Raw genomic sequence first — 25,031 nt, 5'->3', positions numbered from 1 at the left:
CGTCCTGGCTCCATTCACCCCTGCCCATCTCTTTCCACTGCCCTGTGCCTCAGTTCCCCTTATCTGTAAAGGGAAGGAACACCTGGAGGCTGATCTCAGAGGTCTGATGTCCACTTGGGCCCAGGAGGGACTCCTAGTAGGCAGAGGTCACTGGGGTCAGAGGCTGGAGACCCATTAGGCGCTGCCTGCCCGGGGCAGGACTGTAGGAATCTTCCTCTGTCCCGAGGAGCTGTGACTTTGCTGTGTGTGTGCCTGGGCCTGGTCTCTGCGCTCACCTGTATCCACGGTGGATGCTCCATGGATCTTCTGTGGCCAGCACCAGGCACAGGTGAAGCCGGCTCAGAAACAGGGTGCACTGTGGGAGTGTGGTTTCTGAGGGGCCCTGGGGGGGGCAGAAGCCCCAGCTCAGTATCAGGGTGCTGACCCAGCTTGGGGGCAGATCCTCAAACCCCGCGTCCTGGGACCCTCCCTGCTGGAGCTGACCCAGACAGGTTCCAGCAGGTGCATGTTAAGTACTGGGCCCTCCAACCTGGCATGAGTTGTCATGGCAACGCCTCAGTCGATCCAGACACAGGCAGGAGGACTCCTCAGGCCGCCCGGGGCACCTGGGAACTGGGGCTGCTTCTGCGGGGCTCAGGGGCCACGATGTGGTGGAGGTCGACCGCAGCCTGGCTGGCCACTGAGGTGGGGACACAGGTGTCTCCATAACGCTCCTGGCTGCCACGAGCACTGTGAGCATCCCAGATCCACTCCCTGCGGGGCTGCCCAGGGAGGTCCCCGCAGGACCCCAGGGCGCTGTTTGCCCTGCGGCGGTTACAGAGGCTGGAGGCGGCCTTGGGGCTGGGGCGGGCAGGACGGCAGCAAAGGACACGACGTGAAGGCTGCAGTTTGTGGAAATGTTTTAATGGAGGATTCTTAGGTACAGTGGTTAATGGGTCGCCCACAATTCCTCCCCGAGACGAGGCCTCATGCTGGGCACTGCTGCCCTACCCCTCCAGCAGCACGACCGCAGTTCACGCTCTTGGGTTACGAGAGTCACAGCTCCATTAAGCCGAGGACTGTGGTACAAAAGGAACATTCCATAGCTCAAGTCACTACAGTTTGCTAGAAACATCAATTGCTTTAGAATACTTTGAACTATAAAATATATCGAATTTTCATATATTAACCATATACATGTGTAACTATTACTAATGTCAGTCGTTACAAAATAAGACATTCAGGGAGCAGGCTACAAGCGCACGCGCCAGCCGATCCCACAAGCAAGGCCCCTGCGTGAGTCCGCGCCCTTCACAGCTCAGCCGTGGACAGGGTGAGGGTGAGCACAGCCGTGCGCGGTGCCCTCGGGCCACAGGTACTACCAGCTCTAGGGGCGTCTCTAGGGGTGCCTCAAGTCCCCCAACTGCAGATGGAGACACTGGCGGAGACCCCGGCGCCCCGCCAACCTCCGCTCCATTCCCCAGGAACCAGCCCCAACCCTCCGTCCATGGGCTCAGGTCTCAGGCGACCAGCTGCAGGCTGGGTCCTCTGGCTGAGGGCAGACTGGCTGCAGACGGTCTCAGGAACAAGTCTGGTGTGCCCAGCTGTGTCCATGCCGCCTCCCTGCACTCAGCCGGGTGGGCACGGCAGGACCGAGGCCGCGGGGTGGCGCTGTGAGCTGCTGGGGGAGGTGCCTGCTGCCACCTGCTGGGGCTGGCGGTCCCCACAGGGCACCTCAGCCACCAAGCAAGCAGCCGGGCCCCAGGGCCTGCACGGGCGGTCAGCGGGCATGGAGAGCAGGCGCCGGCTGCGGTGTCCTCAGCCCTGGTCTTGACTCGGTCGCTGTGAGCTCCCCGGTGGGCCAGGCCCGACTTCGGACCTCACGCTGAGGGCTGGTCGCGGGCTCCGACTTCACCAGGCTCCGGCGTCTACCCGGGGTGGGGAGCAGAGCGCAGACACTTCTGTGCAGTCCTATTTACAAAGAGCCAGGGCGGAGCGGGGCCCGCGCGCGCCCCGTGCGTCGGGGCAGGGGCTCACCTCCCAGCAGCCGCTGGGCCGGGTGGGGGGCGGCCACGCGCAGAGACGATAATGCAACAAAAACCTTTATATAAACAGTTTATTTACTCTAAACAGCAACACAGACAAAACGCCATATAAACACAAAGGAAGTGGTGCAGAATGGAGACGCCGGCTGACTTTGGATCTGAGGCTCATAAGCAACAGCCCGGGTGGTGGTGAGGGGGGGGGGGGGCCGGTGTGGTGGTTTTTCATACAGCCAGCGGGGCTACAAAGGTCTGAAACGTCTGAAGCATGCCTGCTCTGAGAGCGAGCATCTCGCTCCTAGGGCTCACCCAGTATAAAAGTTTATCATCTTACAGCAGTTGAAATACTGACATCAATATTAAAATAAAAGCAAGTTTTACATAACAATCAAAAATACAAAAGACTGAAGGAAGAGACCCTGTATGAAAAACTGGGGCAATTCAGCGAAATCGAGAAGTGGATGCCAGTGGCGGAAATGGAAAATGGCGCCTGCCCACCCTCCCAGGCAGCGGGGAACTGTACGGAGCGACTTAGATTTGCAAAGTGTTGTAAACAAGTTCTTGCCAAACCAATCCCTTCCTTTCACGGTGCCGTGGGCGCTGCTTACGAGGGCGCGAACTTCTTGGCTTGTGCCCGAACCCTTTTCTCATACTCCACTCTGTTTTGGCTGAGGAGAGAAAAGACGCATTAGCAGACAGACGGACCCGGGGCCACCCAGAGGCCGCGCCAGGGACGGCCCGGGAGGGACCAGCGAGCTCCGGGAGGGGTGCCGAGGGGTGTGCGCGAGGAGCAGGCTGGAGGGCTCCCCAAGACCCAGCTGGCAGTCTGAGGGTGGGGGAAGGCAGGAAGGCTAGGTGGCCACCCCAAAGTTTTCGGCGGAGTGGCCCTACACGTGGGCAGCAAAGAGGACTCGTGACCGGATGGGATGTTATTTGCAATGATGCCTGGACCTAGGCCTTTTGGGGGGGGGGGGGGTCAGTTAGGCTGAAACTAAGAGCAGGCTAGCACTCTACTACTTGAGCCACAGTTGGCTTTTTGGTAGTTTATTGAAGATAAAGAGTCTCACAGACGGGCTGGGAAGGTGGCTCAGTGGTAGAGCACTTGCCTTGCATGCCTGAGACCCTGGGTTCGATTCCTCAGCACCACATAAGCAAAAAGGAAAAAACTGGAAGTGGCGCTGTGGCTCAAGTGGTAGAGCGCTAGCCTTGAGCTGAAGAGCTGAGGGACAGCGCCCAGGCCCAAGAGTTCAGGCCCCACGACCGGACCCAAAAACAAAACAAAACAAAACAAAACAAAAAAAAGAGTCTCACAGACTTTCCTGCCTTGGCTGGCTTTGAACTGTGATCCTCAGATTTTAGCCACGAGTAGCTAGGATGACAGGCGTGAGCCACTGGTGCCCTGGCTATCCCTTGTCTTTAAAACACAAAATAGAAGCCAGGCACTGGTAGCTCACGCCTGTCATCCTAGCTACTCAGGAGGCTGAGATCTGAGGATCGCAGTTCAAAGCCAGCCCAGGCAGGAAAGTCCATGAGACTCCTATCTCCAATAAACCACTAGAAAACTGGAAGTGGCGCTGTGGCTCAGGTAGTAGAGCACTTGCCTTGAGCTGAGGAGCATAGGGACAGCGCCCAGGCCCAGAGTTCAAGCCCCTCGACTAACAACAACAACAACAAAAAGAGCCAGGTGCCAGTGGCTCACGCCTGTAATCCCAGCTACTCAGGAGGCTGAGGACTGAGGACTGTGATTAGAAGCCAGCCTGGGCAGGAAAGCTGTGAGCCTCTTACCTCCACTAAACTACCACAAAGACCAGAAGTAAAGCTGTGGTTCAAATGGGAGAGTGCTAGCCTTGAGCAAAAGCAGTTCAGGGACATGCCCAGGCTCTGAGTTCAAGCCCCAGAACTGACAACGATGAGGATAAAGACAACCACAACAACAACCAACAACAACAAGAAGAGAGCAGGGCGCCAGCGGCTCACCCCTGTAATCCTAGCTACTCAGGAGGCCGAGATCTGAGAACTGCAGTTCAAAGCCAGCCTGGGCAGGCAAGTGCAGGAAAGTCTGCAGACCCTCATCTCTAGTTAACTACCAGAAAACCAGAAGTGGTGCTGTGGCTCAAAGTGGTAGAGCGCTAGCCTTGAGCAGAAAAGCTCAGGCCAGCCGGGCGCTGGTGGCTCACGCCTGTAATCCTAGCTACCCAGGAGGCTGAGATCTGAGGATCGTGGTTCAAAGCCAGCCCGGGCAGGAGAGACCATGAGACTCCTATCTCCAATAAACCACCAGAAAACCGGAAGTGGCGCTGTAGCTCAAGTGGTAGAGAGCTCGCCTTGAGCTGAAGAGCTGAAGGACAGCGCTCAGGCCCAGAGTTCAAGCCCCACGACCGACAAAAAAAAAAAAAAAAAAAAAAAAAAGAAAAGTTCAGGCCCAGAGCCCAAGCCTTATGAAAGTAAGTGCCATTTGCCCACCAATGGGTAAATACATCTATCAACAGTGACACATCCTGGGCTCAAAGCCTCCAAGGAGCTGGGACCACAGGCACACTCCAGTCTTACCAGCTACTGGCAGTAAGTCTGAGAGTCTGTTAGCAATTGCGGAGAACAGACTGTGCAGCCACTAATTCTGGTTCATTTCCAAAAACCCAAGTTGCTCAGGGCAAGGCATGGTGGTCTAGGTCCAGATCCACTGCTGGGGCTCCATGAGGCTCAGCCTGAGACCCAGCAAACCTGAGCAGCCCAAGGGTGCACCTGGGACAAGAGCCCCGCGCCTGGAGCGGGGGGGGGAGGGGGGGGCGGCAGAGGCGCCAAAGCCAGGCCTCTCAGAGCGGCGCAGGCGCCACAGCCACGCCACACACAGGCACCTGCAGCACGCCGCCCTCCCCGGCACAGCCTCCACCTATGGCGTGCGGCCTGGGCCCTGGGGTTCTCAAAACGCCCAAGGCTGAGGATCAAACGGGCTGGCAGCCAAACAGACACGCTCTAGAGACAGTGCCGACTCGGAGCGGCCCAGCACCAAGTGATGTGCACACTATCCCGGGCAGACCGGTGCCAGGACAGAGGCAGACCACAGGGCTGCGACCCATGGGACGGCAGGCCATGAGACAAGGCCTGGACTCGACAGCACGCCCCCTTCCACAGCTCAGGGTCTGACGCGGGGCCGGGAGCGGGAGACCCAAGCCGGACCCCGAGGGGGCCAGGTGGCAGGCCCCGCGCTGCCTCGGCCAGGAGAGACGGCGCCATGCCGGCCGAGGCGCGCACCTCCCGGAGCTGCTCCAGTCCCGTGGGAAGCCACACGGGAGCAATGGGGAGGGACCAAGGCAGCAGAAGCACGGCGTGTGGCGGTCCCTCACATCCAGACCAGGCCCACGGGGTCCACAGGGGCGGGCGGGGTGCAGGAGCCCCACGACAGCTCGGTGTGGGCCTCAAACCCTGTTTGGCGCCGTGCCAAGTGGGCTGTGTGCCTCTGTGCAAGCCCCTCCCTCTCCGGCCACCAGACTGGCCACACGCGGCTCCACCCCAGCCTTCCGCACCCCGTCCCGCACGGCCCCAGCTGCACACCCGCAGGTGGCCCAGGCTGCACTTCGGGGGGCGTGCGGCCAGCAGCAGGCACTACTAACCAGTAAATTGTGTAGGCTTCTGCTTGAGCTGGGTCTTGGATATTTGGTTCATTTAGAAGTTCCTGTATTCCTAATAAGATCTGCGCGAGACAAGGAGAAAACACGGCCGGGCTCAGCGGCTGGGAAGGCAGCCGCGGCCCTGCAGCCCGCGAGGCCTCGGGTACCTGCTTGATCGTGATGGCGGGCCTCCAGTCCTTGTCTTCCTCCAGGATGGACAGGCACACTGTACCGGAGGGGTACACATTTGGGTGAAACAGTGGTGGCTCAAATTTACCTGGAGGCAGGGGAGAAAGCACACGCTTTTGGAGCCAGCTGCTCGTCCCCTTCCCCGGGCCACGCCCTGGAAGCCGCCAGCACCTTGAGGGGCGGGAAGGCAAGCCGGCATCTTTCCAGAGCAAGAGCATGGACACGGCTAGGCATCCTCTCAGGACTCTGCTCCATGTAAGAACTTTGGGCAGCCAGAAAAGCCCACAGGCAAGGCCGGGGCGAGCCCTGGGACCTCACCGCGACCTCTGCAGCAGGCAGGCTGAGGACGCTGTCCAGCGCTGAGGAACTGGACACAACGGGAAATCTGCCGGAACGGGCCCCACCCACCAGGCTACTCAGGCTCAGGAGACTGCGCTCACCAGCGATGTCTACACCGTCAGATACGTAGCTATACCCAGCGCAAGCCTAAAGGCAGCCCAGGAAGCTAGCCTGAAATGGGGCCAGGGAGGAAGTTGAGCGCTCGACACACACACGCGCACACACACACGCATGCACGCACACACACCCAGGTTCAGCCCCCAACACACTTCCCAGAAAATGCCCACCGACCTCGCCCCCTGCCCTCTAATACCTGCAGCCACCTTCCTGGCTATGATACACACGGTGAGCTGAGCTCGGCTCCCGGCTTGGCATGGGGCTCAGAGCAGGGCTGTGTGATGCCCAACATGGGAAGTGCACCCCTGGGCCCCGGGTGGTCCAAGCACACTGATCGGAGGCCTGCTCTACAGATCCAGTCCCGAGCACCACGCCCTGCTCTTTGGTTGGGACATCCCAGCAAACAGGAGGCCTGACCGCAGGACACTCACCTAGAGACAGCAGCAGCAGGCGCCTGGTTCTACCGGCCGATCCCGCACGCAGTGCACGCCCCAGCGCTCTCACACACACCCTCGCCAGCTCCCACCATGTGCCTTTTTGGTGGCGCTGGGTTTGAACTCAGGCCTTGTGCTTGCTAGATGCTGAATCCCCACCTCCAGCCCGTTTTTGGGTAGGGTCTCACTTTGTGTGTCCAGCACCGAGGCTTGAACTGAAGGCTACACTCGTGCTCAGTTTTCCTGCTCACATCTGGTGCTCTACTGCTTCTGTCCTATCTCCACTCCCAGTGTTTTGCTGGCTGAGTTTTATGCGTTTGCTCACCCAGTGAGCTGGCTTCAAACCCGCATCCTCAGGCTGTGGTCCTGAGTAGCCAGGATTATAGGTGTACCCAACCAGGGTCTCATCTGAACTACACCTGCCTGAAGAGCCATCACTGGTTTCTTTCTTTTTGGTTGGTGGTGGGGCTTGAACTCTGGGCCTGGGCGCTGTCCCTCAGCTCTTCAGCTCAAAATAAAAGCTCTACCACTTAAGCCACAGTGCTACTCCCGGTTTTCCAGTGGTTTATTGGAGAGTCTCACAGAGTTTTCCTGTCCGGGCTGGCTTTGAACTGTGATCCTCAGATCTCAGCCTCCTGAGTAGCTAGGATTACAGGTGTGAGCCACTGGAGCCCAGCTCACTGGTTTCTTTTTTACGGGTCTGGTCGTGGGCCGGAACTCTGGGCTTGGGCGCTGTCCCTCAGCTCTTCAGCTCAAGGTGAGCGCTCTACCACTTGAGCCACAGTTCCACTTCCAGCTTTTTTCTTATGTGGTGCTGAGGAATTGAACCCAGGGCCTCGGGCATGCAAGGCAAGCGCTCTACCACTGAGCCAACTTCCCAGCCCCAAGCTCATTGGTTTCTTTGAAACAGTCTTGGTAATATTTTGCCCAACCAGGCCTCAAACAGCCATCCTTCTACCTTCCATCCAGCCAGAATTACAGGTGTAAGTCATCATGCCTAGCCTACTAGTCTCCTCATCGCTTCCGTTGTGAGTATACGCATGCGTTTCAATGCATACAGTACTGGGGCTTGAACTTGAATTTTCACTCAGCTGAGCCACAGCTCCACTTCCAGCTTTTGTCTGCCCAAGCTGGCTTTGAGCTACGATCACATCCTTAGATGTCAACCTTCTGAGTAGCTAGGACTACAGAGAACCCTCACTGCAACTCAGCAACTGTAGTGTAGCTTTGGTTGTCACAGGAAACAGCCCTCCAAAGGGACACCTCCAAAGCGCAGTGTCCGCCGTGTGCCTGAGCACCACTGCCCAGGGCTGTGGGGTCACCTCCGTTCTGACAGTGAAGCCAGCGCTCCACCTCAGGCCGCTGGCCTCCTCTGCCCAAGGTCGAGCTTCTGACCCATCTCCGCTCTGACCCCGCTCTGGCTATCTCGCAAGTGGTCATCAGTTGGGCCAGTGTTTCCCTGGACAGCTGTGCCTCCCACATCTCCTCCAGGAGCCCCACCACCCCCCACCACCCTGCAGCGCACACTGCCCCCGGCCCCACCAACCCCCCAACCCCCTGCAGGCCTGCAGCGCACGCTGCCCCCGAGCTCGCCCTCACACGCCATTCCACAGGTGGGTATAGCTTTTCTTCAGTGCCACCGGATCCACAAGTCCTCTGGTCCATCTCTGGGACAATCCCACCAAGTGCCCACTGTGGGCAGTGTTCTGGCGGCCAGTCAGAGTGGAGGGACGAACCCCTCCCCTTGCCGACTGCCTTGGGGTCACTTTACAGGAGCTCATTTTGTGTGTCTGTCAGTCCTGGGGCTTGAATGTCCTCGAGCTTCTACACTCAAGGCTAGGAGCGCTCTACCACTGAGCAGCAGCTCCACCTCTGGCTTTTTGGTGGTTAACTGGAGGGAAGAGTCTCATGGACTTTCCCGCTCACTTCAGAGATCCTTAGGTCTCAGTCTTTTGAGTAGCTAGGATTACAGGCATGCGCCCCCGACGCCCAGCACAGAGCTGCCATTTAAACAGGGATCAGCCCAGCTGTGTGAACAGGAAAATGGGGTCGTAGCAGACCCGATCCTTTTATTTGGTACTTGGCTTGAAACCAAGGTCTGGTACATGCTATCTACATGCTCCTCACTGAGGCCCAGCCCTGAGCCCTGGCCTGTACCCCCATCCGGGCACAGGGACGCACCAAGTGCAAGTGCTCAGAGCTGCTAACTATGAAGGGCCAGATCCCCTCAGCTGGACCAGAGACCAGGCTCATCTATGCACCCTATCTCCAGGGCCAAAGTGGGACCAAAGCCCAACCTCACTAGAGCGCGCGGCCTTGATCTTGTACTCCCTCCCTCCCCCACATACCAGCCGGTAGGGGTGCTGAGCAGCCTGAGACTGGGAGGAGGCCCACAGTCTTCCTGTGTTAACTTACATTTTGGAGGGGAAGATGGATAATCATCCTTAAAAAGCATCCGCAGTTTGAACAAGCCTCCTTCCCATGGAGTCTGTGGAGAAGGGACTGTGGTTAGACACGGGCTGGGGGCTGAGGTAGGCCCAGAAGCAAGGTTGCCCCGCCCCCCCCCCCCCCCCCCCCCGTGCCAGTGAAGAAGTAGAGATCGGACCACAGCCCCCGGGCTGCCCAAGGGTACCTCGGAGCTCAGGCCCGGAGCCAGACCTGGCACCTGTGCTCCGCGGGACTATTCCAGCCACCACCATGCTCGGGGCTGGTGTGCCCGCTTTACCTGGGCCAGGCAGAGAGAAAGTGGCCCGCTCGGACAGCAAGCGCAAGGCCATGCCTTCAGACAACACGGACTCTGACCCGAGCCCTCCTGCCGCCAAGTCTTGCTAAAGACAACACAGGGGTGTGTGGGGTGTGTGGTGGGGGACGCAGCTCTTACCCCCTTCTTCCCCGGGATGGCGCACTCCCAGTTCATCAGGTTCATTGTGCCGTCGGGATTTTTGGTTGGGACAGCCACAAAGCCCTGAGAGAGAACAGCACAGAAGCACGTCAGTGCCGTGGGCCGAAAACCAGCGCGGGCACAGGCTGAGCCCGCCAGAGGCCATGGCTACACGGACTCAGAGCTCTGCTTACAAACGGGTGGTCTTTCCTCCAAGCCTTTCTCTCCTGGGCCAGTCTGCTGAGGGCAATCCCCGACATATTCAAACTCCTGGAACAGACAGGAGAGGGCAGTTAGCAAAGGCCTGCCGGCCTGCGGCAGCTGCTGCCCGCCGGCCCGTGCTGGCCCTGGACTTGATGGCCGGTCTCTCCCGCCACGGCGGGCCGTGGAGTGAGGCAATCACTCCCCCAGCAGACACAGAGCGCACGAGTCCCTTCCTCCATCGCAGGCTGCAGCAGGACCGAATGACCACGACTCGCCCCCCTTCCCCCGCAGCGTCCCCAGGGACAAGGCGACCAGGGCCCTGCAGAGCGCCGGGCGTGCAGCTCGGTGGTGCAGGGGGCACCAGTGAGCACCAAGTCCTGGGTTCCACCGCAAATAACGCCCCACCCCCCAGACAAAACCGTGATGGTACACCAGGTATGGGGGGCTGCTCAAACTCCGCTCAGATCCGGCCTGGCGGGAGGATGACCATCACGCTGGAAGGCAGCAGAGTGAGAACAGCGCAGTGGGTGAAGCCAGGCCAGCCCTACCTTCCATCCGTCTGCCCACAGCTCCGCCCTGTGAGGCAGCCCAGGAGGCTGGAGGTCAGAGGCGGCAGCGTGCCTGCCTCCCCGCTTCTCCAGGGCTCACTCCCTGTCACGTGTAACACACTCGGGCCACAGAACTAACTTGCTGCAGCATGTGTGCATCTTCAGTTCACGGGGTCAAGGACACGCAAACCACCACCTGAGCGCCGGGCGAGGCTCTAACCCGAGCAGGGCTCTCTCTGAAGTGGCTCACAGGGAACTTGCGAGCGGTAGGCTTCAGGCTTCTCTGTATACTTAGGGCTGGTTCTGGGGTTTAACACAGCCTCAAACTCTCATTTGGCTTTTTCCACTCAAGGCTGGCACTCTATCACTTAAGCCACACCCCCACTCTTGGCTGGTGAACTGGAGATAAGAGTCTCTTAGATTTATCTGCCCGTACTGGCTTTAAACCTACCTCGAGCCTCAGCTCCTAGCCTCTATCTAACCTAGGTCCTCAGATCTCAGCCTCCCGAGCTGCACAGCTCCCCGTTGCTTCCAGATCTAGGTCTAACCTCTGGGGTGCCACAGGAGGCTGGGAGGCCCCGTCTCCAGGCTAGACCAGCACCAGCCTAGCCTGCTCTCCAACTCAGCCCCAAGACCAACGAGGGGCGGAGTCAGCTCAGGTGGGGAAGGTATGCAGAGCCCTCCCCAGGCTGGAGCCTCTACTCAAGCTCAGGTCTCCAGCTGGGTTCAGGCTGTCCACTCGGCGGGCAGGGCCTTCGCTGCCCACAGTCCACAGCACCCGCCCCAGGTGCCCACAGCTTGCAGCTGTTCCAGGGCAGCCTGCCACTGGCAGCACCTGAGACGGTTGTCAGGAACAACAGTCAGGTGCCACCATGTATGCCAGTTCCTGTCTGCCTGGGGCCTACACCGGGGCTGGGGATGGCCGCCAGAGGCTCCAAGCAACTCCTGCCCGTCCCCAGAGCCCAGGTGTTTCTTTTTTGTTTTTTGTGCCAGCCCTGGGGCTTGAACTGAGGGCCTGGGTGCTGTCCCTGAACTTTAGGGCTCAAGGCTAGAGTTCTATCATTTGAGTCACAACTCCACTTCCAGCTTTTTGGCGGTTTACTGGAGACAGAGTCACATAGACTTTCCTGCCTGGGCTAGCTTTGAACCACGATCTTCAGCTCTCAGCCTCCTGAGTAGGGTGAGCCTCACAGGCCTGAGCACCAGTGCCTGACTAGGTTTTTTTTTTTTTTTTGTATTTTTTAAAAGGGAGAGTTGGGTAAAGCCACTGCAGACCTACCCAGGGAAGCACTTGCAACAGTAACAAACACTCAAGGCATCAAAAAATTGTAAGTTTGGGTACAAGGCCTTGACAGACTCACACATGGCAACACCTGATCACAAATCACACGGTTTAAAGACTCCACCTTCCCTCAAAATCAAGCCCCCTCCCCCCCCACAAGGCTTGTATTCAAACCCAAAGTGTCCTTTCCCAGCCCGCAGGCCGGAGCCCCAGTGAGCCCACCGCTCCCGCACAGGTGGGCGAGAAGCCAGGTGCCAGCGGGCCATGCATCCAATTCTACCACTCAGGAGCCTGAGACACGAAGATCATGGTTCGCAACCAGCCGGGGCAGACAAATCCTAGAGACTATTTTCTCCAACTAGCAAAAACCTGATAGCAAGGGAGAGGCCCCAAGTTCAAATCCCAGTTTTGGCAAAAAGAAAAAAAGAAACTGGAGCAAGCAGCCCTCCGCTAAGAAGGGCAGGAAGGCCTTGGCCGGGGCCCGTGGGGCCCTGGGGCCCGTGGGGAGTGAGCGCCGCTACCCAGGGGAGGGGAGGTGTGAAGCGGGCCCGCCCGAGTGTGCGGAGAAACCCGGTGGCACACGACTTACAGACAGGCCAAGGCCAGGGTCAGAGGTGGGAGCCGGGGCCTCGTTTCCACAAACCTGTCAGCCCTTCACTTCCACCACCTCTTCTCCACCAAGTGGCCGTCTGGCAGCCCGGGACCCATGCAGACCACATCACCCGCTCCTCCAGCAGCGCCCGCCGAAGGGCGGCCAGGCCTGCCCGAGGCTGCCCGGCCCCGGCGGCCCCGGGGGTGCGTGCGGGCCGGCGGTGCTCTGCCTGCCCCAGACTCCGCTCAGACCCCCTCGGGGGGGCCCAGGAGAGGCCCGGGGGCACGGGCCCCTGCGGGGGACCCGGCGGCCTCCGCCGCGGACGGGAGGGGGCCCGAGGCCGCTCCGGCGCCAGCTGCGGCTGTCGGGCGTCAGATCTGCGCCCAGGGCCTCGTACCCGGGGCAGGTGCTCTGCCGGAGCCGGCCCCCCCCGCGGGCCCCGGGGCTCCTAACCGCCCCCCGGCCCCGGCCCGGGCCCCGGCTCCCCCCGGCCCCGCGCGCGGCCCGACGACGAGGACCCCGCAGCCCCGAGCGATCGCGGCCGGGGCCGGCGCCGGGGAGACTCCCGCCCGCCGCCCGCCGGGGCCCCGCCGCCCGCCGCCCGCCGCCCGCCGCCCGCCGCCCGCGGCACGTGCGAGGCTGTTTGGGCCCCGGCGCCCGCCGCCCCGGCCGCCGCCCCCACCGCGCCCGCCCGGCCCGCGGGGCCCCGCGCCCGGCCCGCACGCCCCCGAGGGCGGAAGCGCGGCGGCGGCGGCGGCGGCGGCGCGGCGGGGCCCGGGCCGGGGCGGGCGGCGGGCGCGGGGCCGGGGCGCGGCGGGGCGGCGGCGGCGGGGCCCCGGGCCGGCGGGGGCCCGGGCGGCGGCTCACCTGGGCGGCCGCGGCCCGGCGCGTCGCGGCGGCAGAGGCGGCGGCGCTCCTTTGTCTCGGGACTTCCCTCCGCGCCCGCCGCGCGCAGCCCCGAGCGCAGGACCCCGGGCGGGCGGGGCGGGGCCTCGGCCGGGCTGCCCGCCGCGCGCCTGCCCCGCGCGCCGCCGCCGCCGCCCCGGGCCCGGCCCCGCCCCGCCCGGCCCGGGCCCCCGCGCCGCCCGCGCCCCGCCGCCGCGGGCCCGGCGCCCGGGTCCGCCCGGGGAGCCCGGGCCGGCGGCGTCTCTGCAGGCAGGCGGCGCTCTGGACGCCCGCACCCTTAAAGGAGCCGCGGCCTCGGTGAGAGGGAGCGTCTGCAAACTCCCCTTCGGGGCGCGCGCCTCCACTCGAGGACACGGCGGCCCGCCGAGCCGGGCGGAGCCAGCCGAGATCCCCAAGGGCGGCCCGGATGCCCGGCGGGCACCTGTCCTGGCACAGGTCCCGGAGGTCTCCTTGGGGTCAGGGCCCAGGCCTGGGGGACGAAGCCCGCTGAGGCCTAAGGAGCCCCCGAAGCGACGCAGGATGGAGACGGCGCTCGGAGCGCGGCGCTCTGTGAAAGCCCCTGCAATTGGCCGGCTCGGGGACCGGGGCGGGGCGTCCTTCGAATTCTCCCAATGAGCTGGCTCCACAGAGAGGGCCGAACGCGCGCCTGACCGACGGGAGGGAAAGTGCGGACGCTCCCTAACCCGGGGCCCGGCCCTCCCCCGCCCCTCCCCTCCTCGCCGGCGCCCCCGCGCGCGCCCCCCCGCCGCGGGCCCCGCACCCCGCACCCCGCGCGGCCCCCGCCGGCCCCGGGACCCCCCCGCACCGACGGCACCGACGACCGGGCCGCTGCTTGCCAGCCCTGCGTGTGCGCGGACGGGGTCCGCCCGGAGTCCACTCTGGGGAACAGCGCTGGGCGATCGCGGGTGCGGGCGGCCCTGGAGCGGTGCTGGGCGGCGGGAGTGGCGGCCTTACCATCCGTCCGTCCAGCCATCCAGCCATCCTCCCTCCCCCCCATCCATCCTCCTCCCATCCATCATCCTCCCATCCATCATCCTCCCATCCATCATCCTCCCATCCATCATCCTCCCATCCTTCCATCCATCCACCCATCCATCATCCTCCCATCCATCATCCTCCCATCCATCCATCATCCTCCCATCCTTCCATCCATCCATCCACCCATCCATCCATCCTCCCATCCATCATCCTCCCATCCTTCCATCCATCCATCCACCCATCCTTCCATCCATCCATCCATCATCCTCCCATCCTTCCATCCATCCATCCACCCATCCATCCATCATCCTCCCATCCTTCCATCCATCCATCCACCCATCCTCCCATCCATCCATCCATCCATCCATCATCCTCCCATCCATCCATCCTCCCATCCATCCATCATCCTCCCATCCATCCATCCATCCACCCATCCTTCCATCCATCCGTCCATCCATCCATCATCCTCCCATCCATCCATCCTCCCATCCATCCATCATCCTCCCATCCTTCCATCCATCCATCCACCCATCCTTCCATCTGCCCATCCATCCATCATCCCTCCCCCCTCCATCCATCATCCTCCCATTCATCCATCCATCTGCCCATCCATCCAGCCATCCACCCATCCATCATCCTCCCATCTTTCCATCCATCCATCCATCCATCCATCATCCTCCCATCCATCCAGCCATCCATCCACCCATCCTTCCATCTGCCCATCCAGCCATCCATCATTCTCCCATCCTTCCATCCATCCATCCATCCATCATCCTCCCATCCTTCCATCCATCCATCCACCCATCCTTCCATCTGCCCATCCAGCCATCCATCATCCCTCCACCCTCCATCCATCATCCTCCCATCCATCCATCCATCTGTCCATCCATCCATCATCCTCCCATCCTTCCATCCTTCCATCCATCCATCTGCCCATCTATCCATTCATCCATCCTTCCATCCATCCATCCATCATCCTCCCATCCATCTACCCATCCCTCCATCCATCCTCCCATCCATCCATCCATCATCCTCCCATCCATCTACCCATCCCTCCATCCATCCTCCCATCCATCCATCCATCCACCCCTCCATCCATCCTTCCATCCATCCTCCCATCTAACCATCCATCCCTCCATCCATCCTCCCATCTAACTATCCATCTCTTCATCCATCCTCCCATCCATCCATCCATCTGCCCATCTACCCATTCATCCACCTAACCATCCATCTAACCATCCATCCATCCCTCCATCCATCCATCCATCTGCCCATCCATCCATCTAACCATCAATCCATCCATCCTCCCATCCCTCCATCCATCTGCCCATCCATCCATCCTTCCATCCATCCATTGGTCCATTCTCTCTTTTCTGCTTACTTTAGCTGTCTTCCTCCTTCCCCTTGCCCTCCTCTCTCCCTTCAGCTTCCTTCCTCCATCTCTCCCACTCACCCACTGCTGTCTGGGGCTGCTATTCACAGGTTGTCTGGAAGACCAGATCTCTGGGCCTGTGACTCTGAGTGGCTCTGGGCTCCAGGTGATGGGGCTTTCTGGAGGAAAGGCTGGCTAGGTGTGAGAGTGACTTGAAGGTGTCATGGAAGACGCACATTGGGAAGGCAGACTTGGTGTATGCGTAGGGAGGGTGTGATCTGATTTCAGGGGAAGACTGTGGAGCAGAAACAAAATGGGGCCTGTTCCCCACTCAGTGTGGCCCATGGTGGAGAAGAGACACTTGTCCTTAGTTCCCAGGTGCACTGCTGAGTTCCAGCCAGCACTAACAATCCCCCTTGCGGTGTGTCGTGTGCAGAGGATCTGGAGATTGGCAGGCTCGAGAGAGTATTATCTGGAGGATGGATTAGGAAGGTGGGCTCTCTCCAATCCCGGACCTCCAGCCCAAAAGTCTCCCATGAGCAGCCTGCTCCCCTGCACACATGCTCAGAAGACAGGAGAACTAGACTCCAGTGGGGCCAGCTCCTCGGTACGGGAGGAGACCCACGCACTGGGAGGGGCAGGAGCGTCATGCAGAAACCCTGACAATAAAGTAGGGAGGATTTGGGGTGCTGTGTCTACATGTTTTCCAGTCCTACTGGAAGAGAGGCGCGTGGCTCCCCCGGGCGGCCCTCCTCAGGCCTGCAGGGGTCAGGCTGCTCACACACAGGACTGGGAGAATGAAGGTGGGTGGGGCCGGGCCCCAGAGACTCAAGCTTGTAGTAATCCTAGCTGCTCTGAAGGCTTAAGTCTTGAGGATGACCTTCGAAGCCGGCCCAGCAGGAAAAGTCTGAGATTTTTTTTGTCTGTCATGGGGCTTGTGCACGCGCGCACACACACACACACACACACACACACACACACACACACACACACACACACCACTGAATAATGAAGTTGGACCTTTACCTCAGGCCTGCTATAAGAACTCCCCAAAAGTGTACTCAAGATCTAAACACTATAAAACCCCTGGCAAATGCGAAACACAGACAACATAGACAAAAATAGATTAACTGGACTTCATTGAAAAGGAAGACTCTCAAGACAGGCAGAAGGCCACCCCAGAATGAAAGTCCTGGCAGTTGTGCCTCTGTCTGTGGAGTCCATACCTACAACATAGAGAGCTCCTACAGGGAAGGCCGGGAACAAGGCCGCCCTGTCCCCAGCCCAGCCTCCTCCCCCCACTGAGGACACACCCCTGACTTTGAGGGCCTCCCGCCCCGATCCCAGGGTGCCCTTCTCCCCTCCTTCTCCCGGAGGGAGCGCTCCGCTCTGCCCGGCCGGGGTTCCTGGCACACACCCTCCCTGGGGTCGCTCCCCCGTGTCCCGGCAAGCTGTTTCTAGCATCCCAGGCGGGGAGTTTGGGCAGCTCCAAGATGTGATTTCCCCCCTCCGCCCAGGCCAGGGCAGGTGCTCTGGCCATACTTGCTGGGCTCGGGCCAGTGGATGGACAGGGAGTAGGCAAAGTCCAGAATGGCTTTGCTTGTTTACTTGTGTCTGGCATGCCCACTGCTGTCCAGGCTGGTGCTGCAAACCCAGCATCTCAGAAGATGAGGCCTGGGGGCGGGGCCGGAGATCCCATCTCCCCCAATGGCTGCGTTGGGTGGTGTGTGCTGTGCCCACGACCCAGGGGTAGAGCACTCTGCAAGCAGCCAGAGTTCAGACCCCAGTACCACCACCACCACCCCCACCCAAGAAGGAAATGCTCTGGGAGGCGCTGGAGTCCAGGGGGGCCAGCCGGGCAGAAGCCCAAGGGAGGTCACGCAGCTCCTCTCCTGGCTGATTCACCGGGATGGTGGAGTCGCCACCGCGGGCCCCACGCCGGCGCCTGCCTCTCTGCCACCCTCTGGCGGCCGAGGTGGGAATGTGGGAGCTTTGGGAAAAAAACAGCCAGGTGAGAGGGAGCCAAGTGTGAGTCCCAGGGACGCCTGCACCCCCCCCCCCCGGTTCTGAGCCCCGGGCTACGTCCCACAGCCTGCTGTACATTAAACGTACCATTTTAAAGGTTTGGGCTTTTTTTTTGTATTAGGGTTTGAAATCAGGACATCTCACTGTTGGAAAAATGATCTACCACTTGAGCCATGCCTCCGTGTACTTTTTTTTTTTTGCTGGTTGTGGGGGGTCTGAACTCTGGGTCTGGGTGCTGTCCCTCAGCTCTTCAGCTCAAGGCGAGCGCTCTACCACTTGAGCCACAGCACCACTTCCGGCTTTTTCTGCTTATGTGGTGCTGAGGAATCGAACCCAGGGCCTCATGCATGCGAGGCAAGCGCTCTACCACTGAGCCACTTCCTCAGCCCCATTTTCCCTCTTTTTTTTTTTTTTAGTGTTTAGTGTTAACTCTTTTCTAAAGATATCAGTAAGTGATGGTATTTGATTGCCTTCTGTCTCCTGTTGTTTTTATTGTTATTGGGAAGGAGTTGTATGGAGGGGTGACAGTTACTAAGTCAGGTGAAGAGGACATTCCCCCCCCTCCAGTTTTTCCCTTCCGTCCCCCACCCACAGGCTGTATTGATCATTTTCAACATAGTGTCCAGTGAGCTCCACTACCTGAGTGTTCACCATTTTGCTCCTTTGTATCTCTTGCAGCGTCCCCCCCTCTTCCCACCCCCTTCCAGTTGTTTTTCCTTCAGAGTCTTATCTAAGCCGCCCAGACAGGGTCTCTGCCCTACGTTCACCTTGAATGCAGGTTCCCTCTGATAAACATTCCAGGTCTATTTATCCAAACCTATTCCTGCGGGTCAGTTAAAAATACTTCCTGGTTGATTTGCATCACAGTTGCATTGGAAGTATCTGATACAACGTGCCTCATTTTTCTGACCCAACCTTGTTGTTAGTTTAGCTAATGCACTGCGCTTCATTGACTGGATACAAGTGGCTCATTTTGGTTTTTAAATTTCTTTGTCTTTGGAGAGGAAATATTCTCCCTATTCTGCCTGGCTTGGCCTGAACTTCCTGCCTCCTCCATCTTTCAAGTGTGTGTCACACCTGGCAGCATGGAGTACAAACGAGTTCCTGTAAAGACAGGCTCACGCCTGTCATCCTAGCTACTCAGGAGGCTGAGATCTGAGGATCGCGGTTCAAAGCCAGCTGGGGCGGGAAAGCCTGTGAGACTCTTATCTCCCATAAACTGCCAGAAAACTGGAAGTGGCGCTGTGGCTCAAGTGGTAGAGCGCTCACCTGGAGCTGAAGAGCTGAGGGACAACGCCCAGGCCCAGAGTTCAAGCCCCATGACCGACCAAAAAAAACAAAAACAAAAACAGAAGAAGAAGACAAGCTCCAGCTCTCATCCATGTACCACACCCCGGCCTGGCCCTCACCCCACACCCCGGCCCCAGCCCTCACCCCACACCCCGGCCTGGCCCTCACCCCACACCCCGGCCTGGCCCTCACCCCACACCCCGGGCCTGGCCCTCACCTCACATCCCGGCCTGGCCCTCACCCCACACCCCAGCCCCGGCCCTCACCCCTCACCCCGGCCCTGGCCCTTACCCCACACCCCGGCCTGGCCCTCACCCCACACCCCGGCCCTGGCCCTCACCCCAAACACCCCAGCCCTCACCCCACACCCCGGTCCCGGCCCTCACCCCACACCCCGGTCCCGGCCCTCACCCCACACCCCGGCCTGGCCCTCACCCCACACCCCACACCCCGGCCCCGGCCCTCACCCCACACACCCCAGCCCTCACCCCACACCCCGGCCCTGGCCTTGGCTCTCTCCAGAGCCCCTCGTGCTCTTATACTCTGGGGGGAGCTGATTGCGAGACAGCTGGGCTGGGAGTGGCACCTGGGGGCAGCGTGTGTGTGCGTGTGTGTGTGCGTGCGTGCATGTGCTTGTGTGTGTGCGTGTGCATGTGCTTGTGTGTGTGCATGCGTGTGTCGTGTGCACATGTGTGTGTGCGTGTCATGTATGTGTGTGTGCTTGTGTGTGCATGTGCTTGTGTGTGTGCGTGTGTGTGTGCGCGCATGTGCTTGTGTGTGTGCGCGCGCGCATGTGCTTGTGTGTGTGTGCGCATGTGCTTGTGTGTGTGTGCATGCGTGCGTGCGTGTGTGCGTGTATGCGTGTGCATGTGCTTGTGTGCGCGCGCGCATGTGCTTGTGTGTGTGCGCATGTGCTTGTGTGTGTGTGCATGTGTGCGTGCGTGTGTGCGTGTATGCGTGTGCATGTGCTTGTGTGTGTGCGTGTATGCGTGTGCATGTGCTTGTGTGTGCATGCGTGTGTGCGCGTGCGCATGTGTGTGTATGCGTGTGCACGTGCTTGTGTGTGTGCATGTGCTTGTGTGTGTGTGCGTGTGCGTGTGCATGTGCTTGTGTGTGTGCATGCGTGTGTTGTGTGCGCATGTGTGTGTGTGCGTGTCGTGTGTGCATGAGCGGGGGAGGGGGAGTGGGTGCCAGGAAGCCTGCTTCTGCTGTGGGTCCTGGGTTTGGGTTTGCGGGGAACTTTGGGGACCTGATGCAGGTCTGCCCACCAGCCCCCCAATTGCTTGGCCTCCCAGGAATCTCATCCCCACAGCTTTCAGAGCGGCCAGGCGGGGAGGGGGTGCCCAGCCCTCCCTGGGAGCTGCAGGACAGGCAGCGGGTAGGGGTGCCACCCTGCCCAGCGCCGGTGCCCGCTGCGGCCTGCAGGAGCGTGGGCCCGGCCAGCGCTGGCCTCCCGCTCCCTGTCCGCCTGCAGGGTCCGCCCGGCAGAGGGCCAGGTGGGGGACCTAGCCGTATTTCTGTCTGTCCGTTTGGATCAGCTCAGACTCGGCTGTGGGGATGAGCCCGGAATCTATAGCCACAGGGTGACAGGCTTCCAGACTGTGGGTCCCTGTGTGGGCACAGAATCTGCGGGTGTCCCTTGCTTGGGGCTGGCGGCCGCTCTTCGGTACCGGAGGCCTGCAGGGAAGATGGCCTGGCGGGAGGGGTGATGTGGTGACCACCCGAGGCCGTTGCCATGGTGATCATCAGCCGGGCCGGCTGGCGCATTTGGGGCCTCCGTGGGCAGGGAAGCCGGCCCTCTGCGGATGGACGCAGGGCCGCCAGTGTCCCTGTGTCCCTCGGGTCTGCCGCACCCGCGCTGTGGGCGTGGTCTCCCTGCGGGGCTGAGGCTCGAGGCTCAGCTCTGATGTAACAGGGGCCCGGGGGCCGGGACTGAGCTGGCGGTTGGGCAATGCCCAGTCCGCTGCCTAATCTCATCCTGCAACACCCTGTGGGAGGCAGAAGCCAGCTCTGGCGGCCTTGTGGTCAGTGGAGAGTGAATCTCCGGGGGAAACTGAGGCTCAGACACAAAAGTGTGATGGCACTGAAGGGGGCTGGAGCTGGGCCCCAGAGGCCCCCAGCGCCCAGCCTGGCGTCGACGGCTTACGTGAAATAGAAACAAACGTGGCCTGGTGGGGAATCGCACTTCTGACCCGGCCCAGCCGGTGAATGAAGCCAAGCGGAGGGACACAAGCCAGGCCCTGAGCCCGTGGCGCACACCTGTAACCCCAGCTGCGCAGGAGGCCGGCTCACGAGGCCGGTCTCGGCAGAAAAGTCCACGAGATGCCATCTCCAAAAACACTGGCAAGGGGCTTGGCTGGGGGTGAGGCTCAAGGGTCAGAATGCCAGCCGCGGGCTGAACAAGCACACAGGCCTGAGTTCAAACCCCAGTACTTCCAACAAAAAAGAAGACCAATCAGGTACTGAATCGCCACAGTCTGGGAACCTGACTGGAGGTGAAGGTACCCCTCCCCCTCCCCCTCCCCCCTCCCCCTCCCCCCTCCCCCCTCCCTGCCCATCCCCGGCTTGCAGGTGACTACCTTCCCTGGTCCTGTGTGTGTGTGTGTGTGTGTGCGTGCACGCTCTTTTTTGGTGGTTCTGGGGCCGGGGGGACTGCACTGTTGTCTGTGACCGCTGCCTGCCTCTCCCCTGCCCGGCAAGCCCTCCTTCACCCCTGCAGCTGCTCCAGAGAAGCCCAGGAGTTTGAGGCTCCTGGCGGAGCGCGTGGCAGGTGCGGGCTGGAGAGCAGCAGGGAGACGGGGCGCAGGGAGGAGGCGAGGGGGTCCATGGTCACAGGCTGAACCGTGGCGCCCAGGCCCCGTCTCCCGTCTCTGGCTTCCACTGCGGGCCAGGCGGTGAGGGCTGGGCCGCTGCTGCCCGCCCGCACCCCGTCCGAAGGCGCTGACACCCATCTCAGAGCCCCTGGGCCCCAAGGGCAGGAGACCCTGTGCTTGGCCACCGCCCGCCCCCCCAGGGACGGCTGGGTGCGCCGCGCCCACATCCTGTGGGAGCAGGATAAATGGGGCTCGGTGGCATCACAGCGCGGGGCTGGACAGCGAAGTCACCCTGAGCTCCTCCGCGCTCCGCGCCCAGGCCGCCCGGAACCTGTGCCCTGAGCTCACGTCCACGCTCCGAGCCCAGGCCGCCCGGAACCTGTGCCCTGAGCTCACGTCCACGCCGCCCCGCCATGCTGTGGCTGCTGCTCCTCATCCTTCCCTGCCTGGGGGGCTCCGCACCCGGGACCCCCGGTGAGTCCTAACACCGCCAAGCCCCCGCCCCGCCCCAGATCGGCCCCCGCTGCCGGGGCTGTGCCGGACCCCCCTCCTTCTCCTTCCACCCACCCCAGGCCCAGCGCGGCCGGGCATCGTCGGCGGCTGCCCCGTCTCCGCCAGGAGCTTCCCGTGGCAGGTGAGCCTGCGGTTCTACAGCATGCGGCGGCACCGGTGGCAGCACCTGTGCGGGGGCTCCCTCATCCACCCGCGGTGGGTGCTGACCGCCGCCCACTGCCTGGACCCGTGAGTGGGACCCGCCCGGTGGGGGGGCAGGGTCTGGGGGCGTCTGGGGCTGGCCCCGGGGCGGCCCCCCCCCCCCGCCTCCCTGAGGGCTCGGCCGCTCTCCAGGCAGGAGCTGGGGGCCTGCGCGTTCCGGGTGCAGGCGGGCGGGCTGAGGCTGTACGCGCCCGGCGAGGAGCTGAGCAGGGTGATCCAGATCATCAGGCACCCCGAGTACAACAGCAGCCTGGGGGCGGCCGGGGGCGCCGACATCGCGCTGCTGAGACTGGAGGCCGACGTGCCGCGGGGCCGCGGGGTCCCCGTCCCCCTCCCCGCGGCCGCCATGAGCGTCCCCGCCAGGAAGATCTGCTGGGTGACCGGCTGGGGCGACCTCGGCTACCACAGTGGGTATCGGGACCCCCCCCCTCCGCGCCCGCCCGCCCGCCCACCCACTCAACCCCCCTCCCCACAGGGCCGCTGCCGCCCCCCTACCACCTGCGGGAGGTGGCCGTGGCCGTGGTGGGAAACGGGGAGTGTGACCAGAAGTACCGCAACTCCTCCCGACACCAGCCGGCCATCAGGGACGACATGCTGTGTGCTGGGGACCAGGACCAGAACTCCTGCCAGGTGTGGCGTCCAGACCCCTCCTCGCTAGCCCCCCTCCCCGCCAGCCCCCCGCCCCACCAGCCCCCCTCCCCACCAGTCCCCCTCCCCCGCCAGCCCCCTCCCCCACCCAGTCCCCCTCCCCCGCCAGCCCCCTCCCCCGCCAGCCCCTCCAGCCCTCCCCGCCATCTCCCCACCAGCCCCCTCCCTCTCCAGCCCCCCCTGCCAGCCCCCCCACCAGCCTCCTCCCCCACTCAGTACCCCTCCCTGCCAGCCCCCTCCCCGCCCAGTCCCCCTCCCCCGCCAGCCCCCCTGCCCAGTCCCCCTCCCCCGCCAGCCCCCCCCCCGCCCTCCCTCTCCGGGGAGCACTGAGCCTGCCTCTCCCTGCAGGGTGACTCCGGGGGCCCCCTGGTCTGCAGGTGGAACTGCACGTGGGTGCAGGTGGGCGTGGTGAGCTGGGGCAGGTGCTGCGGGCTCCAAAACTTCCCTGGGGTCTACACCCGCGTGGCCAGCTACATGCCCTGGATCCGCCGCTACGTGCCCTGGTTCTCTGGGCCCTGACGGGGCCAAGTGACAGAGACCCGGCGTTCCGTGACCCCCTCCCGCCCTTCCCCCAACCCCCTCCCACCCCTCCCGCCCTCCCCCAACCCCCTCCCGCCCCTCCCACAACCCCCTCCCCCCCTCCCGCCCTCCCCCTCCCACCCCTCCCACCCCTCCCCTAACCCCCTCCCACCCCTCCCGCCCTCCCCCAACCCCCTCCCACCCCTCCCGCCCCTCCCCCAACCCCCTCCTGCCCCATCTTGACTTCCCCCCAACCTCCTCCCACCCCATCCTGGCCTCCTCCCCAACCCCCTCCCACCCCATCCCGCCCTCCCCCCAACCTCTTCCCACTCCTATCCCAACCTCCCAGCAACCCCCCCTTCCCCCCCCCCCCCCCCCCGCTCCAGGGCGGGAGGTGCCCTGACCCAGCTGGGCCAGAGTAGACGCGGATGGAGTGGCCAGACCCAGCCCCAGACCCAGCCCACGAGGGCACTCGCCCACCCCCTGCCTTCCATTAAACCTGCCCTGACCTCTCCTCCTTGCTCTCTGTTGGAATTTTGTGCCCAGAACTGTGCGGCGCGGTGGCTGAGCCGCAGGGGGAGGGGGAGGGAAGCTGGCCGCGGGGGGGAGGGAAGCTGGCCGCGGGGGGAGGGGGAGGGAAGTGGCCGCGGGGGGAGGGAAGCTGGCCGCGGGGGGAGGGGGAGGGAAGTGGCCGCGGCGCGGCGTCTCTGGCTGCAGCATGGGGGTCTGTGGACGCAGTGCTGGGGTCTCTGCTTCGGGGGACGCGTCACGCAGCCGTGTCAGCATGCCCAGCTCTGAGCCCAGGCGGCCGTTCCGATTCCCAAGCCGGGGTGCCTTGCGGCTTCTCCAGAGCCCCCTCTGCTGGTGAAGGGCGGGGACGCGGGTCCTGGGCGCCCGCGGGCTGGCCTCGCTGCCCTCTGGGGACCTCTGGCTTCCCAACGGCTCTGAGCTCACACGCGCGTGCGCGGCGTGAGGAGGCGGCCAGGGAGTCCGGGCCGGTTCAGGACCGTGTGAGCGGCAGGCCAGCCCCGCGGGCCAGCCCGGGCCCAGGCAGGCCGGGGTTGGGCCATGGGTTCAGGGAGGAGCTCCAGGTCTCCAGCCAACAAGGACCACAAAGTGCAAGATGCCCAGGAAAGGGAGAGTCGCGGGGGGGGGGGAGAAAGTGGGTGGGACACCGGGCGGGACAGCCGGAAGTGAGGGCAAAAAGACAGGCGTTACCGCGGGAGGAGGACCCACAGATGCACAGGGCCTGGCTGCCGCCTGGAACGCCAGAATGCACACCGCAACCCAAGCCAGAAACCGTGCGGTCCACATCGCAGGCCAATGAAACTGTTAGGATTAAAAAAAAATAACATTAAAACCCACCGCTTGCCTTTCTCTGATTTCTTTTTTTATTTTGTTAAAATTGTTATTATTAGCCGGGCGCCAGAGTTCAAGATCTACAACCAGGGGCTGGGAAGGTGGCTCAGTGGTAGAGCGCTTGCCTTGCATGCCTGAGGCCCTGGGTTTGATTCCTCAGCACCACATAAGCAAAATGAAAAAAAGCCGGAA

The 25,031-nt window shown here is 62.3% G+C and overlaps 2 protein-coding genes across 5 annotated transcripts; one reads left to right on the top strand and one right to left on the bottom strand.

Moving 5' to 3' along the window:
• Positions 1 to 2,077: 2,077 nt before the first annotated feature.
• Ube2i (ubiquitin conjugating enzyme E2 I) lies at positions 2,078 to 13,162 on the bottom strand. Of its 2 annotated transcripts, none has more exons than XM_070019901.1 (7): positions 13,083 to 13,162; positions 9,784 to 9,859; positions 9,590 to 9,673; positions 9,124 to 9,196; positions 5,797 to 5,906; positions 5,633 to 5,712; positions 2,078 to 2,689 (listed from the first exon to the last, which is right to left on the bottom strand). In XM_070019901.1, the coding sequence occupies exons 2-7, from the start codon at positions 9,847 to 9,849 to the stop codon at positions 2,626 to 2,628; spliced, it is 477 nt and encodes a 158-aa protein (XP_069876002.1). In that variant the 5' UTR covers positions 9,850 to 9,859; positions 13,083 to 13,162; the 3' UTR covers positions 2,078 to 2,625. The 2 variants fall into 2 exon arrangements, with proteins under 2 accessions (XP_069876002.1, XP_069876003.1); XM_070019902.1 differs by lacking the exon at positions 13,083 to 13,162 and adding an exon at positions 12,267 to 12,370.
• Positions 13,163 to 20,845: 7,683 nt separating this feature from the next.
• Positions 20,846 to 23,980, top strand: LOC138825307 (mastin-like). Of its 3 annotated transcripts, none has more exons than XM_070019706.1 (6): positions 20,846 to 21,245; positions 21,967 to 22,073; positions 22,172 to 22,340; positions 22,446 to 22,720; positions 22,789 to 22,943; positions 23,310 to 23,980. In XM_070019706.1, exons 1-6 carry the CDS (start codon positions 21,109 to 21,111, stop codon positions 23,478 to 23,480), a joined length of 1,014 nt encoding a protein of 337 aa, XP_069875807.1. In that variant the 5' UTR covers positions 20,846 to 21,108; the 3' UTR covers positions 23,481 to 23,980. The 3 variants fall into 3 exon arrangements, with proteins under 3 accessions (XP_069875807.1, XP_069875806.1, XP_069875808.1); XM_070019705.1 differs by having other exon boundaries at positions 21,919 to 22,073; XM_070019707.1 differs by lacking the exon at positions 20,846 to 21,245 and having other exon boundaries at positions 21,892 to 22,073.
• The last annotated feature ends 1,051 nt before the right edge of the window (positions 23,981 to 25,031 follow it).

This window comes from Dipodomys merriami, unplaced genomic scaffold, assembly GCF_024711535.1.
Source record: "Dipodomys merriami isolate MVZ:Mamm:240054 unplaced genomic scaffold, mDipMer1.0.p SCAF_137, whole genome shotgun sequence".
Taxonomy (NCBI): domain Eukaryota; kingdom Metazoa; phylum Chordata; class Mammalia; order Rodentia; family Heteromyidae; genus Dipodomys; species Dipodomys merriami.
This window is presented reverse-complemented; position numbering and strand designations above follow the sequence as displayed.